Source organism: Corvus moneduloides, chromosome 1 (genome assembly GCF_009650955.1).
Source record: "Corvus moneduloides isolate bCorMon1 chromosome 1, bCorMon1.pri, whole genome shotgun sequence".
In the NCBI taxonomy this organism is placed as follows: Eukaryota; Metazoa; Chordata; class Aves; order Passeriformes; family Corvidae; genus Corvus; species Corvus moneduloides.
In genome coordinates, this window is record NC_045476.1 from 64,195,995 (window position 1) to 64,212,543 (window position 16,549).

Here is a 16,549-nt window from a genome sequence, read left to right on the forward strand (position 1 = left end):
ATCTCACAGAAATCACAGCATCATAAAGACACAGGCTTCACTGCCCATGAGATTTCAGAAAGTCATTTACCTCTGAGAAAGAGGGTGGGTTATCATAAGCACTGCAGAACAGGGATGGATTCTTTCTCTGTATATACAGAGTTTTGGAAGATCTCAAACTATGAAACATTGGATGCCTGTCATATGTAACTGAGACAAGACATACAGATAGCTCAGTAAAGGCAAGGAAACAAAAGGCTGAAATGAGGAGACCATTTTTTGAGGCAACAAGACACAGTGTAACATACCCTAGACTGTAGAGAAGTGTCAGGTATTAAGGGAGGAAATAAAAAGGGGAAGTATTCTTGCTACTGTGGACAAAAAATATGCAACAGAACTTCCAGAGGGCAAAGAGACTGGTTCCATGTTAGCTGAAAATTGAGTTGTTTCTGTAAAATAAATAATAGTATTTGATCCCTCTGAAACTCTAAAAGCTAGAGAAGAAACGAGTACTTCAAAATCTCTGTTTCAAATTCACCTGTCTCCAAGATCATCTCTCTCACAATGCTCCTACACAATGTTACACAGTCCAGCCATAAATCAATAAATACAAAGTTGATTTTTAGAAAATTTTATTTCTGTAATAGGAAAATACAAAGCTGCTCAGAGGAATCAAGTATTAAAATCCTGAGAACCATATCAAACTGTATTTAGTGCTTACTTTTATTGTGCATTATTAGTGTAAAGCAGCAGGTATTCACAGTTCACTAGAGAATGAAAACTGAGAAATTTGAAACTCATGCTGCTTTCTGTCTTTATTATTGAGTAATTCTTTTTTGAAATACTTCAAACTGTAGTGCTCTCATACTACAAATGTAGTGGGAACATCCCCGTTCATGGATGCAGCATTTATTTGGTATAATCCTGATAGTAAAAAATGAAAGATAACTTATAAAGTACCACATAACCTGATGGAGGCAGCCCTTCTGTTTCATAAACCACTATGAATAGGAAGCATAATCACATAAGAGGATAGTGTGGTTACTTTTAAGTACACAGTTAAGTGCTCCACTGCCATAAACACTATCAGTAGACTACAAACTATTCTACACATGACTACTAAGGTCATAAATACAAGTCACCCATCAATTCTCCACTCCAACACCCCATCCCTAAGTATGTTTGCATTGTTGTGGCATATTTTAATATTGCATAGTTCTACACAGGTAAGGTACTACTGCTTGCATTGCTGTTGCAAATGGCTACATTATTCTTAAATGGGTACTGTTACCACAGTAAATCTCATAAAAATAGGTATATGTCACATAGATCATTAAATGTCTTGAATGTAAGAGTACTCTTGAGTAGCATTTCATTTTTAAGTACTACATGTAACTTGTGAGCTTGCAAAGCCTCTTACATCATTATTGAGCTTACAGCTGAGCTGTAACTGTTAACTGCAGCATGGCATGAAAACACTGGAACAGAGTTCTGCACAGCACTTCTGCATCAGTCTCTGGACAGGATTTCCAAGAAGAACAGGTAGTAACGATCCTATCAATATAGAAAACAGTGAAATCACCACTCTTAATTGTGAAGGTCTAGGATAAAGTCATACAAATTTTCCTGAGATGTGGAATTATTGACATAAATTCTTAAGTAGATTGTCACATAAACACAGTCTCAACATTAAAAAAGGACTCTGATCCCTAGTGCCTTCAGTAAGCAATAATGTTGACAGATCTTGAAATCAGACACACTGATTTAAATACCCATTACTACATACACGGTGACCAACTTTTCTGCTTACATCTGAAAATGCAGTGAATTATATTTCTTCTTTTTCTACAACTAGTTTAAGGTTTTAGGTACTTCTTTCTATTTATCTAATAAAAGGTATATCTTGATTTAGTTCTATTTATTTTAAGACAGCCATAGATCAAAGTATTAATGGCTTGTATTCTCAAACTGATTTGAATGGGCACACAAACCCATGCTTAGCTTTAGGAAGACATAATTTGAATTACACCTAAAACAGCAATTTATCTCTACACATTCTAACCAAAGTAGTTTTAGATTTCATTAAAAAGCAGTAATTTTTGTCCATAAGAAGTAAGCCAAAGTTGGATCTTTTCAAATCATATGATTTTTGGAGAAGTGAAGCCAAATGTTTTAGCCTCTCCTTGTCAAAAAGGTCTGGTTTGAGTCGAGATGTGTGTCACTGCCAAGAACGATGGGCAGTGTGCTCACCTGTCCTCTCATCTGCTCTAGCTCAGCCAAAAAACCCCTTTATATGTTCCAAGTAATCTCTGAAATGACAGCCTACTTTAAAGTTAACTCATTTTGCTGCTCCCTTCTTTCACCTTCCCTACTCTTTATTTCTGCTTCTTGTCAGTATCTTGGTGCTCACCTGTCCTCCACCACTCATCCTGCCTCCCACACATGCTTTCCCAGAATGCCAATGCCTCTGTTCTCATGTACCTCACTTCTCAACCTCTTCTGACACATTCAGCCATATTTCTTTGGTATTTTCCTTTCTTCATTCTAGCTGTTGGCCGCCTTTCCCTCTGTGACAAATGCAGAACCATATCCAAATTGAAATTATATCCTTACCTGTCATCTCTAATTGAATAAAAAAAGCCATAGCCATGTTGTACCATAGGGAGTGCAGATCCACTAAACCTAGTGTAGCCAGTCAGACTAGTTGAAAGGACAAAATTCCCACCTCCTCCACTGCGAAACAACACAAAACAAAAGCAGCACTTTTAAAGACAATTTAAGACAAAGTGAGTTTTACAAAACAGTTATTTTGTTGTAGAGATCAAGAAATCAGCACGCACAAGGCCAATGTAAAAAAGGCCTTGGTATACAATCAAGGGTTGAGGGACACAACTCCCCACAGGACAAGAATATGAATTACCTGGCTGTGAAGGCCTTATCCCCATAGAGTTCTGGCACTGGCAGTCCTTGCTCCTGTGCTATGAGCAGGAGACCCAGAAGATGACGATCAAAGCCTATCAAATAAATGCAAATACTGAATCATTAACAGCAGCTGCTCTTCTGCTTCTTCTGGTCTGGATAGCTGAGAGCTCAAATAGTAGCTGAAGGACAGGTGAACAACAGCATCATACTGTAGCATCCAAAAACATTCCCACTATTTGATCTAAGAGGTCTTCAACACTTTCAACTTGCAGCACTGAGCTCAAAAGCAAATGATTTAAGTAACAGAGACCCAGCACAGCTCCTGCGGAGAACAAAACCCAAGAAAACTCCCATTTCAGTCAAGGAGGAAGAGTTCCTCACAGTGAAAGTGGCCCATGGGCAATTATGTCAACACAGCGAAAAGGCTTTCAGGGCCACGACTGCCCTGAATTGTGATAGCACACCAAGTAGGCTGGAGAGAGTATCAAGTTCATCAGGTTCATTTCCCAGCTACTCTTTCTTAGGCACAGAATAGTTTACAGCACTAACACAGGTGGGTTAGAATCTCACCCAATCTCTCCTCTGCCCTAAAAGACTACCTTTTTCACTTTTCAGCCAAGCACATATTTGACCAGAAGGTATTCCAAAGTAATGTTTAGCTGGGAAAAAAACTGAATTAATATTCCAAGTGAACATAGTTCACTTAGTTTTTATTCAGTTTGAAAATAAGGAGACAGAGAAAATATACTAGCATACAATGATACTCCCTTTTCACCCACAAGGAAAAAAACCGAAAATTTTTATCCCAGAGTACCTTTTCCATTCTCACATTCTTTCCTCATTTTATTGTGCTTTGCAAATGCCTTATGCATCAGTTGTAGCTGTTGGTAAGTCTGTAAAGTAGGGGGGGAGACAGGATTTAAAAAGAAAAGAAAGAAAAAGAAAAACCAATCCAAATGAGTAACACATCATCAATCACAGATCAGCAGGTTTTTCCCTTTCATAGTTTCTAACAATTTTAGATAGAAGAAAATGGAGGAACTTGAAAGGTACATTAGAACCTCTCTCAAACCCTTTCTCCAAAGTCCAGATTCCCTTTTCAGGAGAATGTGCTTGTTTGTTTCCTGTATTTCTGTTCTCTTACTCAAGACTGCTTTCGAACTGAACAATATTCTAAACCTCATCCTCTTTCCCAAATAACCTGGAACAATGGAAAGGAACCTGTGTGAACCAGAGTGATCAAACCCAAAAACCTTCTACAATACAATTTATTTAGAAGGTCACTAGCTCCTACTAGATGCATTCCCAAATTTTCACTGCTGGTTGCAGTGATCTGCCCAACATCGTGTTTTTTCAAGTTTATATTAAAACTTATATAAGTCAGAGAGAATAAAATAACATGGTTTTTGTAAAAGAGGCCTTGAGAAACAGTCCTAGATGCTCAAGATCATGACTTCCAAGATCTTAGATCTTGATAGCTCTTTGACTACTTAAAAAGCGCTTTTTATCCTTTTATTCACCACACATGAGACTGCAGCAGAGAATGCGAAACAAGGACAGCAGCTACTCAATTTGGATAAAAATCAAGCTACCAAGCTGACAAGGGGCAAAAGAAAATTTAAGATAAAAGGATTGTTTCCAAAGCATCTTGACTTTAAGGTACTAAAAATTACATAAAGGCAGACTTTTAAGCATGTTAATTTCAATACTATAGAACAGATTTTTAAAGCTCCAGGTGATGGTACCAAAAAAAACCCCAAAACAACAATAGGGAGATATTTGGAGATGCTATTTAACATTACAAAGAGAAAAAGGCTACAGTTAGTGTTGGAAGTTACACACTAGTAGTAGTAGCAGTAGTAACCACAGAAGCCCGATAATTGGTTAGAAGGTAACTGAGGAGCAGGGAGGTAATAGGAATCCATATTTGGAATAGGAAAGCAGGTTTGGAAGACAGCCAGAAAACGGAGTTTTAAAACTGCACTACATGCCAAAAGAAGCCAGCGAAGACCAGGAAAATGTACTCTTCAAGGCTAGAATAATCAATCACACATGCTTTCTCACAGCTGTTTTCCTCTGTGTTTTTCAGATGCATTTATAATATTGATTTTTCTGAAGCTATGTTGCCCTTTGTCTCAAAAACCCTCTCCTTGCTTAATTGCTCAGGCTCTGAGAAACGTGCAGTGAGGACAACAGAAAGAGCTTTTGTAGAGCTCTTGCTTGGCAAGCAGGCATGACCTGCTTTGCCAGCCAAGCACCAGAGGGTAGTTGCTGGGAAAAGAAAAGGTCTCTGGTTCAGCTACTCAAACTCTGGAATACATCCCTGTTACCACTAGCACACAAACAGATTTCAATCTTGCTCTCAGATGCAACTCTTACATAAATATTTCCTGATTTCACTTGAAAATTAAAACAACAGAACAGCAGCAGAATACTTTGGTCCCAACCCAGTAACTTTTTGAGGTGTGAAATAAATCAGGGTGAATATAATTCAAAGAAAATTACACTCTTGAACCCAAAAGGTAAATAGCACAGAAAATCAAGCAAGCCCACACATGTGCATATCTCAGTCACTACGACCAGAACCAGAGCTCAAGCAACCCAACATTTGAAATTTGTCTCACTGGAAAGGCATCAACTCCCATCAGTGAGACAACAGAGAAACGAGTTTGAAGCGGTTCAAATGACAGGCTTTCTAATACTTAATGATGAAAGTAGCATTTCTGTATTTACACTCTCAGAGGGATCCAGCATGGACTTGCACCATTCCACTGCTTCCACAGTACATGGTCTTATGGTCTCTGTGCGGCCATGATAGAAACGCCTGGTCATGGCAGTTTCGTAACAGCAGCCTGGACTAAGAATAAAAATTAGGGAAGAGTGTCTCATTAACTTAACAAAACTATTTGCTCTCTCAAGGACTAAAAAAGTCCTGCAAAAGATCTTGCACATCTAGCTCAGTTACAAGTACCAGAAACCCATTAATTTTCTTTAAGTTACGTGTCTGAAAAAGAGCCACAAAGCAACTCTATGTGCTTTTATGTGACAGATGACTGAAAAAAAGTCCCAGTACTATAATAATACCTTGAAAAGACTGCATTGCCATGAATATTTTCTGTAGACTACAGATCCACCAGCCTCTAGCAAAAATAGCTGAAATTACACAAGCTTCAGTTTCACTACATAATTCCACCTACACCATCCAAACCCTCAAAAATTAAGAGACACATTCGAAATAAGCAATGTGTTCTGAAGAATTTAGAGGGAAAAGGTCAAAACCTTCTCTGCTGCATACTGACAGCCATCCAGCTTTCACAGGGAGCAACTCCAGCTCTATGACAGTCTACCACTTAATATATAACCTACATGAAACACACTTGCGCGTTTACAACAGACCAAGGCTATTTTAGTCAGATAATTTATTGGTCCTGATGTTCAGCGAACCAAGAGTTACCAACCATTGTTATGATGGGCCACACCTCACCAGTGACTAAACATCACACTCCTATGATGAAACCCTCCTCCTTCTGAAGCAAGCAATACTCCGCTGGTCAGTAATGACTTACACAAGCCATAATGAGCGCTAGTTAGCAAAAAAATTGGGAACATCAATAACAGGAAAAATGACACCTTTTAATTGGTAATACAAAATTAAATGCCACATCCAAAAATGCAGAGGCAGGCATTTGAAGGGTCACTATCTCTATCTCTATTATTTTGCCCAAACCTTCACCTCCAGTATTGCCAGAGAAAGTGAGACACTGAAGTTTGTGAGGCCTTTTACAGGCTTGGAAGACTCAACATTTTACTGATGGCTATTGCATGCTACAGACAAAACTCTCTTCTATATTTGAGCAACTATTTGACATTAGAGAATCCTGACCCACTGTGGATTTGGTGTTTGCCCGAGTGTTTCGCTTGTACAGCCCGAATTCAAGTTTTCAAGGACTGTGTTCTGCCATCCATTCCACAATATGTTACATGTATTATCCCTACGGGCACAAGTACACAGTTCTTCTGAAGCAAGTATGGCCCTGTACAACTGCTACTGTAAAACCCCCTTAGTTCCTCATTCTTACATCCCAATAGCAAATTACATATTAACACTGCAAAGCCACTGCACCCCTCTACTCAAGAAACTAGTTTTTTATTCCTAATCTGGTATTTTCTTACCGTCCATGGCATTTGTAATAAGCAAGCTGAAGGGCAAGCTGCACAAATGTATCAGGATGAAGTTTACTTTTTCTAATCAATGCTTTGCCAAAGGATGTGAAGGCATAAGACACCAGCTGCAAGTCAGATACCTGTCATACCAAAGGAGGTAAAACAACAGAAGTCAAGAAATATCACAACTTGGTCCACTGCAAAGAAAACACACTCAACATGCACCAACAATGTTACAAATTTAACCATGGTGTTAAATTCAACAATTAATCAGTAACATACTCATTCCTGTTCTCCAGCATGAAAAAAGACCAACTAAAAACATGCAAATAGAATGAAAAAAAAATAGTATCAGTAACAACTAAGAGAACCAGGAACAAATTTTACCTTCTTGTAATACAATTCTTTAGTACGTCCAATTTCATTTATAATTTTTGGATCCACTGTGAATACAAGTTCCTCTGGCCATGGAATATCCCTCACATTATCTGACCCCTGGGAAGAGGAAGACAGAAAGAAAGACACAAAATCAGAAAATGTTATCCATGAGAAAAGACACATTAACAGATAAGCTTGAAAGTTTATAAAGGACAGATACCTTCCATTTTCCCTCATTTTCAATAATCTTCTTTTCGGCATAAGATAACATGGTAATTAAAGCCATGGCATCAAAAGGAGAATGCTAGAATCAGATAAGAGAAGATATTACATTATTTTGCACAACAGCAAGAAGATCAAACTGTTCTGCTTTTTTCCCTATCCCATTCTTTTTCCTGCAGACCAACAGATTTACTGCACAGTGTTGGACTTGTTCTATAGTTCTACAATACATAAAGAACTACTTAAAGTCCACCCACCATTTTGACTGTTCTGCAGCTGGACAGGGAGGCACAATGTACAACTGCCACAAAAAGGCACGTTTAAGGAAAAATACAAGCCCTTCTGGCCATGCAATATGCATGCACAGGAAAAAAAAAGTTTAAAAAACAACAACAACAAAAGTTTAAAATAATGTAAGTTAAAAAAAATAGCTGTTCAAATGGATATATCAAACAAAGAGTTAATTTTAAGCCTTCTTGTGCATTGTATTATTTTTTTCTTTGGAGCTCCTCATTAAATACTTTCAGAAATAAGATTATGACTTCAGATCCTGTTGTTAATTCATGTATGGTGTAGTATCAAACAGTGAGAAAGCAGACTGCTTTTGGAAACTTACCAAATCAGGTGCCAGGTAAACAATGCTATACTAAAGAGTAACACATTAAGCACTTACTCCAAAGGGGGAAATTCAGTAACTAAATACTCAGAAGATGGAAAAAAATTTAACTTACGTCACAGAATGCACTACAGGTTCCATTGGAAAAGAATATGCTGTTGTAGGATTTATCTCCCCAGCGCACAGTCGGATCACCTGTTAGCCCCAGCCTTGTAAGCTAAAGCAGAAGAAACACACTGTGAACTCTAAAAAACACCGAGAACACTGCCAATCTTTGTAAGCTAAACCTAGTCTACATTAAGATGGCAAGACCTCCCTGACAGATGACATCTTCATCCAGTTCAAGATGAAACACGATTATAAGGCCAAGTTATTAACTAGAAGGGGGATAAAAAGTTAATGACTATGTTTTTGAAGACCCTGAAAGATAGAGGGCTAAAAAGTTATGAAGGTAGATTTCAGCCATTCCCACTTCCAATGTCCTAACGATTAAAACTATTTAAGTTTTCCTATGGATCAAAAAAGCACATTTTTTGCGTATTTATCTGCTTCATTTTTACTGTTCTGAAAGAGCAAGAGGTGCTACTGCTCCATATATATGCAGGAGAAATTTTTATGTAAAGATGATCAGGTATGAATTATCAGAAATTCTTAGCTACCTCGGTGTAGTCCTCAGGAGTTGAATGGGGGCTAGAGTCATCAAGGCAGACCACAAACAAACTTCTCTGAATTTTTTCCAGAAGAGTTAAGTTCTTTGGATCAAGATAAATCAAATATTCCCGGAGCTACAAGGCATAAAAAGACAAAGCTAAGTGAAATAATGTTTTTCCAGTGATCACAATGCTTTTTTCAGGAACCAGCTGTTGAAGTACTCCTACCTCTGCCCATTTGGTCCTTTCATTGCTTGTTAGGGCTGCCAGTCCTGGTCCATCTGGTTCACTATGGCATCTCTTCTGTACATATGTAAGTTGCCTTTAAGAAGATTTCAAAAACTGAAGTTAACAAAGAACAGATGGAAAGAAGGTAAAAGTCACCTTGTGTCTCTGTCTCTTTATTGCAAAGCTGGAATTTTGGTTCAACATTCACAAGCCAATGTGAATTTTCAGGAAGCATGAATCAGCTCCCCCAGATTCTAAGGACAATTGAAGACTAGCTCAGTTTTCAGTCACTCAGCACCTTCGAGCCCAGCACAAACTCACATATAAACAATTGTCATGCTAAAGCGTTATTACACACTTAATTTGAAACTAGATTTAAGACTTCAACAGTGCAGGTTGAGACTTTTCAGAGCAGCAGTCATCTGCAGTACTGCAGCTTTACAGCTTTTACAGCGACTAATCACATACCGGACAAACCTTCCCCTCAAGACAAACCCTTAAATTTAAAGCAGAACACTAGCTACAGTAGTACATCCTGAATGTAGAGTCTGAACTACTCAAGAGCAATTCTCTTCCTACTTTTTCCTTTGGAATAACAATTAACAGAGGGGCAATTTTTAGTTTGCAAGTTCGGTTTTTCATATGCTGTTCTTGATGTTAAAGAAACTCCACAAATTACAGGCACTTAATCTGTCTTGTTCTTTGTTCTGGCACTCTTGCCTATTAAATTTCACTACTGATCATTAGTTACATAGTATCAAAAATGTAAGGCAACCATCATGGGGTTATAAAAATAAAGCCAAAGGAAAAAAAACCCACCAAACCACACTCAACCTGCTCTTCCTATAGACAATAGATTTAGAAGGCTTTGTCTGTACTCCAAGTGTTCATTTCTTTGTTACTGGCTTGACTTAACAGGTACAACTACCAAAATTAGAAATGCATACGTTAAAATATTAAGTAATAAAGTACCACACTATTTTTAAACAGTGATTTTTAGCTTCAATTAGTTCTTGTCTTGCCTGAGGAATTTGGCCATCTACTTTTTGCCAGTTTTAATCACAAGTTTTCTGTTGTGCACTATAAGCAGCACTTTGACAAATGCATTAAATTATTCCGTAGCAAAATTAACAACTCTTCTTTAGTAAGGAGATGCATATAGATCCCAAATCAGTCACAAGAGACTTATGCTGAAACTACTTGTGTATGTGATAGAAGAGTTCAACACATGAGAGTGCTTCAACTTTGATAATGATTAAGTAGCAATGAGACAATTATCAATGAGGATTGTACCTGGATGGAATGACGACAGTTATAACCCTACTAACTCCACGTAAAGAAAGTTCAAAAAAATGATGTTTCCTACTGAAATATCTTCTTTCAGCCCTTTTGTATGATGCTCTACAGATGCATTACAATAGTATATGGAAAGAAGTTGCCATCCACTCAACAAGAATTTACTCAAATCTGAACCTTCAATTAAAGGAGAAGCTGTAGCCTCTCTGACACCTAATTCTTTGGGGTGAAGGGAATGGGGGAAAAAAGCCTCTTTTGTGTGTAGCTTAAATAGCACAGCTAATTTAACATAAGTGTTTTCAAAACCTGGAAATCTCCGGAGGAGTCAGTATGCTGCCTTCATGTACAGCATCAAATGCAAACACCCGACCTCGACACAGGACGATCAAGTGAGATGGGCATTCACCTTCAGCCTCTGAAATGAAAAACAGTGATAAAGGAAAATCCAACCTTGGGGATAAAGTGACAGATACAGAAAAACTCAGCAAGTTCTACAGACCTTTTTTTGTTCAATTCTGCAAACCTGAAGACATCTAAAAACCAACAGAAGTCACATATAACTTTCCGTGTTACAAATTACTTCAAGTTGTTGTCATTATGTAGTAGCAAATTTAATTTATTTGTGTCTCTTGTAGGCAGGAACTCCCTCTGCTGAAATGAGTGTTCCTTGCTGAATCCACACACACTTGTAACACACATAATTTGTCTTTCATCAATTCTTAACGCTGGCATGCTTATTATATGCATCAGGCTGGTAATACACTATTTGAAGCAGAGCTTTCTTTTACTCTTATTTGGTAAGGACTAAATATTGCACCAAAAAGGGCATTTCTAGGTGAGATACCTTCTTTGCTTCATTATATAAACACTCAACAACCAGTACCTGATTTAGTGCTCCAGAAAGTAACTATGTTATGGTTAAACTGACCATTCCTTTAGCACATTAATAAAAATCATTTGCTTGTATTAACCCCCAATTTTCATTTGTTTACCAGTTTTAAAGTAAGTGCCAATCGAGTCTCTAGTAATTCCAGGAATTTTGCAAGTGCAGAAGAGCATCCGAAATTGGTTCATGTCCAGAACAGTATTCCCAGACCTCTCTACAGCAACCTTCTCTCTGTAGTAATAAATACAGCAACATTAAGCAAGAGAAATTACAATGATGGAATTAAATCAAGGTAAGACAAACCTGTCTATTACTGCAAAGAATACATGCCAATGAACATAAACATACATACACAATTAAGGGATACAAAGACCATCAATATTTAGGATCAATTATTAAAGCCTTACGCTCGCAACAAATCCCAGTATTTCACGGTGTGCCATATATTTACACATGCTCTGTCTATCTGAGTGCCCTCTTTTGGTGGCCAGCAGTGTTCAATATAGGGACCAGGGCCTCCCATATTACAGTGTATTTGTGTTGAGATGCGAAGATCAAGATAAGCCACATTCAGCCACCAGTCCTCCAGCTGAAATGAAAAATGTTTAACATCAGAACTTATTGTTATTCATTAATTCTTTAATAATCACCTGTCTGTTCAACTGCCTGCTCTTTTTACTTTTTTTTTTTTTTTTTAATACTCTGAATAGTAGTTCATGTATAACACAAGGCAGGACAGTGGTTCGAAACTAACTGCTGAAGATATTGACACATTTAGCTCTTCTATTTTCAAGTTTGAAATAAAATTCAATGCTGCTTAAGAATATTAAACTGTAAATTATGATATTTCTTCCCTGATATTCCTCATCTTAAACTCTTGCAGACGTCAGTTGTGGCAGCTGCGAAAATCACAGATTACTCCATGAGAAGGAAACTAGACTTGTGTTGAGAAGGGATCTGAGACAGACAGTTAGTTCTTAATGTACATTTTCTGCCACCATCTGAAAATCCCCAGTTTGGACTGCGTCATGTTAGGATTTAGAAAGCCCTCATGAACTCCCCTTGGTAATGACCTTCCTCATATCTCTTTCTCTGTTGAAAGGCAACTTTAAAATGCTACCACATAGCTTCCTTCTGGGAAGAAAAAGAGAGAAACCAAACTCTGAATTCCAGGGTTGGTTTTGTTGGGGTTTTTTTGTTTTGTTTTTTGGTTTTTTGCCAGGGTGAAGAGAGAAGGGACAGATGTCACAGAAGGAGATACTGACAGACAAAGCATGCAAAAGCTGGTAGATAAATGGTAAATTTAAATTTCAATTAGTGAGCTCTCTTAGCCACTCAGCTTTGAAAAAAACAAATGACACATATGTAAGTGAATTCATATCCACAGGCCAAGTGGCAGATGTAAGGAAGATCCTAGGATTTAAAAAAGTGAAATGACTCCTTGAGTTATATCCTGAATAACTGAATTTCCACAAGTTGAATTAAAAGTTTCTCACACTGAATTATGATTTCTTACATATCTAAATACATACCCAATTCCTTCTCATTTTAGCTCTTTCCAGTAATTTCTGATGCAACTCTTTACCAATGCCATTTTCAAATTTTTTAACTATATTCTCGGTTCTTTGATATTCTTCTTGATTTAGAAATGGCTTCACTGTAAAAAGAAAATGTTTTTATTTTAAAGACAACTGTATACTAACATTTAGTCCAAGATTCAGATATTCACAGGCAAGGGAGTGGATGAGAATTAACTTTTCTAAAACAAGTATTTGAAGGGAAACACCTTTTAAACACCTGTTAAAAACCTGCAAATAAATCAGTATGCTCTAGTAAAACATAAATGCATACTTTTAAACAAATACAGATGCTAGCAGACTAAAGTAATTGCTGAAAACGGGAAATACCTAACAGATAATTAAATCAAATATATTTACATCTGTAGCTGGAAATACCACGGAGTTCTACCAAGCAATTAAATTTACAGAAACTTTGTTTGTAAATTAACACATTGAGCCATACATGTCTGCCACCCCACTGCACCAACTGAAAGCTACTTGCCTGTATTTTCTAGTCCATTCATGGTCTACCAGCAACTTGCCCATCAATTTTCACTCACTGTCCCTGTGTTATATCCACCTTTGACGGCAAATGCAGTTACTGCTAGACAGTTTTTCTGGTTTTAATCCACTTGGATTTCTCTCAGATCACGTGCATTATAGGCCAAAGTCCTCCATAAATATCTGCAAAACTAGTCATTATTTTAATCTAAACACTCCTTAAAGACTTTTTACCATGAAATCTATGGTCAGAAACAGGCACTGCTGATGTCATTTTCCATACAGGCACATCTCATTTTTATCCTATACTCACCTAGTGTATAATGTATTTTCTGGTATATTTATACTTAGATTGTGAAGTCAGTGGGAAACAGAATGGAGGGTTGTGTGTGAGGTGTGTTTTTGGTAATTCAATGCCTACCCAATAAGCTCTGGGAAGCTGGAACTTTGGGTTTTCATACTTTCATGTTGAGTTCATGTTTCTGAATCTCAACCTCTGGGCTGGAAGGCTAAATAACACGGCTATGGCCACCTTCTCTGCTCAAGGCTTACTTTCAAAACAGGGTTACTCTTTAAAGAAGAGCTAGCTACTCTAAAGCCTTAAATAAGGCATATTCAGACACATACTTTGTCCAGCTTTTCTAGTTGGCTGGCTTTAAACAAACAAGTGCTTTACCAGCCCACGCCCTGACTAATGTCAAGTGCCTGGAGTTCTCCTCCAACAAATGAAAGACAGCTTCCCAGGACTGATTTAAAGCCTCTATGACGAATCCTTTGGAGGTTCTGAATTGTTCTTCAGAAGCCTCTCCTTTCCTTCACTCACATTTACAGACTAAAATGACAAGCTTAAGCAATGAAATTCACAGAGCTACATCTAGAACTGTGCCCTGCACACTTTGACTTTGAATTATTCGTACAAGGAACGACTGTGGCAAATGCTGGGCTAACTTTTCTCCACCACCAGTGAAACTAAACAAGAGCAACAGTGATCAAAATTATAGAATGATTTTGTACGTGGAATAATAAGCAGCAACTAACTTCAGCATGAAGAAGAAAGGGACGTGATAAGGTATTCATGAAAACAGATCAGAATCAGAAAACGAGCGAACAAATTCACTGTCAGATTTTCTCACTCCATGAGAGAGTTATTTATTAACCTGGAGAGACAGATGACTTTACAAAACTAAACAGCAATTTTGTTATCGCAGGTTCTACTTTTGCAGCACAACTTTAGTTAATCTGCATTACAGCAAAAAGAAAATTTATTATTTTAGACACACATACACACACAACATTTTTGCTCTAAACGCACCACTTGAACATTCTGCATCAAAAAGCAACGATGTAAGAACACCAAAGCAGGCCATTTCCAGTACTCAGAATAAACAGGAACTCAGAGTAAATGGGAACTCAGAGTAAACTTAAGGAAGTCCATTTTGGGAAAGGGAAAATTTGGTGTGGTATGTTTCTGCTAAGGAAAGTACTTCAACTCTGTTACCATTTGTGTAATACCTGTAAGATAGTAAGATACAAAGCAGATGTTTCAGAAAAAGCTCCATGTCTCAAGAGTTCTGAAAATTATTGAAGAAATAAAGAAAAGTAATCTCAAGACACTTCATAATGTATTTTTATCATTCCCAATATATAATAAAGAACTAACCAGTCATTTCTGCTTTATAAACAAAGCTAGACACACATGCACTGATGTTGTTTTCAAAACTTTTCTGTGATCTTCCTTAGATTAGTCAACATGTCAAGGCAGAAATTATCCAAGCTAATTAATGTGAAAATGCTCACCACTGCTTTTTCCTAGTACTGTGTAGTTAATAAATGTTCTTTCGCACCAATATTAAGTATGAAAAGTTTTAAATAACTGTTTTTTAAAAAAGATCCTGGGCAAACACAGTTACGAACAAGCAGTTATGCAGAACAAAATTTGTAGGTGAAGTATCTTTTATCAGACCAGCTTTTTATTGGAGAGGAAAAAAAAAAGTAAAAAAAAAAAAAATTCCACTCTCAAACCAAAAACTTAACCTTCTCACACGCCAAATTCCCTTGAAGAAAGGTAATTAGGGATAAAAAGGAAACTTACTCAGGTTGCACTGGGCACTTAATTTCCAGTTTTGAGCCTGAAAACGACGTTTGGCACTCTATATTTGTCTGTGTGCCACGCCCCAATTACAATACAAGCTGTCTCTACAATCACTTCTTCAAACATCTTCAGATTAGCCTGGTTACAACAGCACACGACACACTACCATTACAACATTAAGTCATTACCTGCATCAAGATATTTACTCAAAGATTCATCAAGAGGAGGTACTGGCAGGGAAGGCAGAGAATCTTGGTACTGAAACGTTCGCTCCTCTGAGGATTCAAGCACTTGCTTTTCCATATTGCAGGTCTGCAGCACAACCAGGCTATTCACGAAGCCCACGTTCGATGACGAATCCCCCCACACTGTTCTCTCCCCTGCTCCGTCCTCCTGCCATTTACACGGTAAAAGACAGATATCAGGGAACGTTCCCCGACGAAGCACGGACCGAGGGTTTCTTGTTGGCTTGCAGCCACGAGAGGCACACACACAACAGGAGGAAACGATGACCAGGCGGCTACTGATGCTTTCTCCAGCATGTCGCGATTATCCAGCGCCACGACTGTGGCTTTCTTTCCCAAGGAGAAGCCAGTCAGCCCCGGGACACCCGCCCGAGACCAGAGGATATCTGGGGAAGGGGGAATCACATCCCAGCCCGGCTGGCGGTCCTTCCTCGACCTCCCCCGCAGACCCCCTCAAGGCCCCCGCCCAAGCCCCGGCCGTGCCCCGACCCCAGCGCTCCCCGGGCGGAGCCGAGACGGGCCGGGCCGGGCGCGGGGCCCTCGATACCACGGCAGGGTTTACAGCGGCTCAGGGCCTGCGTCGAGGAAAGCCCCGGAGAGCCCCAGGCGAACGGGGCCTGGGCGTAAGGAAACAGCCCAGCCGAGCCCACCCCTCTGCCCCGCCGCCGCGCACCCCCGAGGAATGAGGCCGGCGGGGGCCACCGCTCACCCCGGCCCCGCCGATCCCGGATCCCGGCCCACAGCCCCGGCCGCCGCCTTCGCCTCTGCCCCACTTCCCAGCGGGTCCGGAAGCCGCGCGGGGCGGGGCGGC

General features: G+C 38.9%; 1 protein-coding gene across 2 annotated transcripts; it reads right to left on the bottom strand.

Annotated features, from left to right (window-relative positions):
• Window positions 1–594: 594 nt before the first annotated feature.
• On the bottom strand, window positions 595–16,532 carry CROT (carnitine O-octanoyltransferase). 2 transcript variants are annotated; one of them, XM_032113109.1, is made up of 17 exons: window positions 16,448–16,531; window positions 15,682–15,886; window positions 12,874–12,998; window positions 11,749–11,930; window positions 11,448–11,572; window positions 10,762–10,870; window positions 9,160–9,253; window positions 8,941–9,066; window positions 8,397–8,498; window positions 7,664–7,747; window positions 7,453–7,560; window positions 7,075–7,205; window positions 5,635–5,758; window positions 3,716–3,794; window positions 2,900–2,993; window positions 2,593–2,712; window positions 595–1,533 (listed from the first exon to the last, which is right to left on the bottom strand). In XM_032113109.1, exons 2-17 carry the CDS (start codon window positions 15,794–15,796, stop codon window positions 1,413–1,415), a joined length of 1,839 nt encoding a protein of 612 aa, XP_031969000.1. In that variant the 5' UTR covers window positions 15,797–15,886; window positions 16,448–16,531; the 3' UTR covers window positions 595–1,412. The 2 variants fall into 2 exon arrangements, 1 of the variants encoding a protein (XP_031969000.1); XR_004240956.1 differs by lacking the exons at window positions 595–1,533; window positions 5,635–5,758 and having other exon boundaries at window positions 16,448–16,532.
• Window positions 16,533–16,549: the final 17 nt, after the last annotated feature.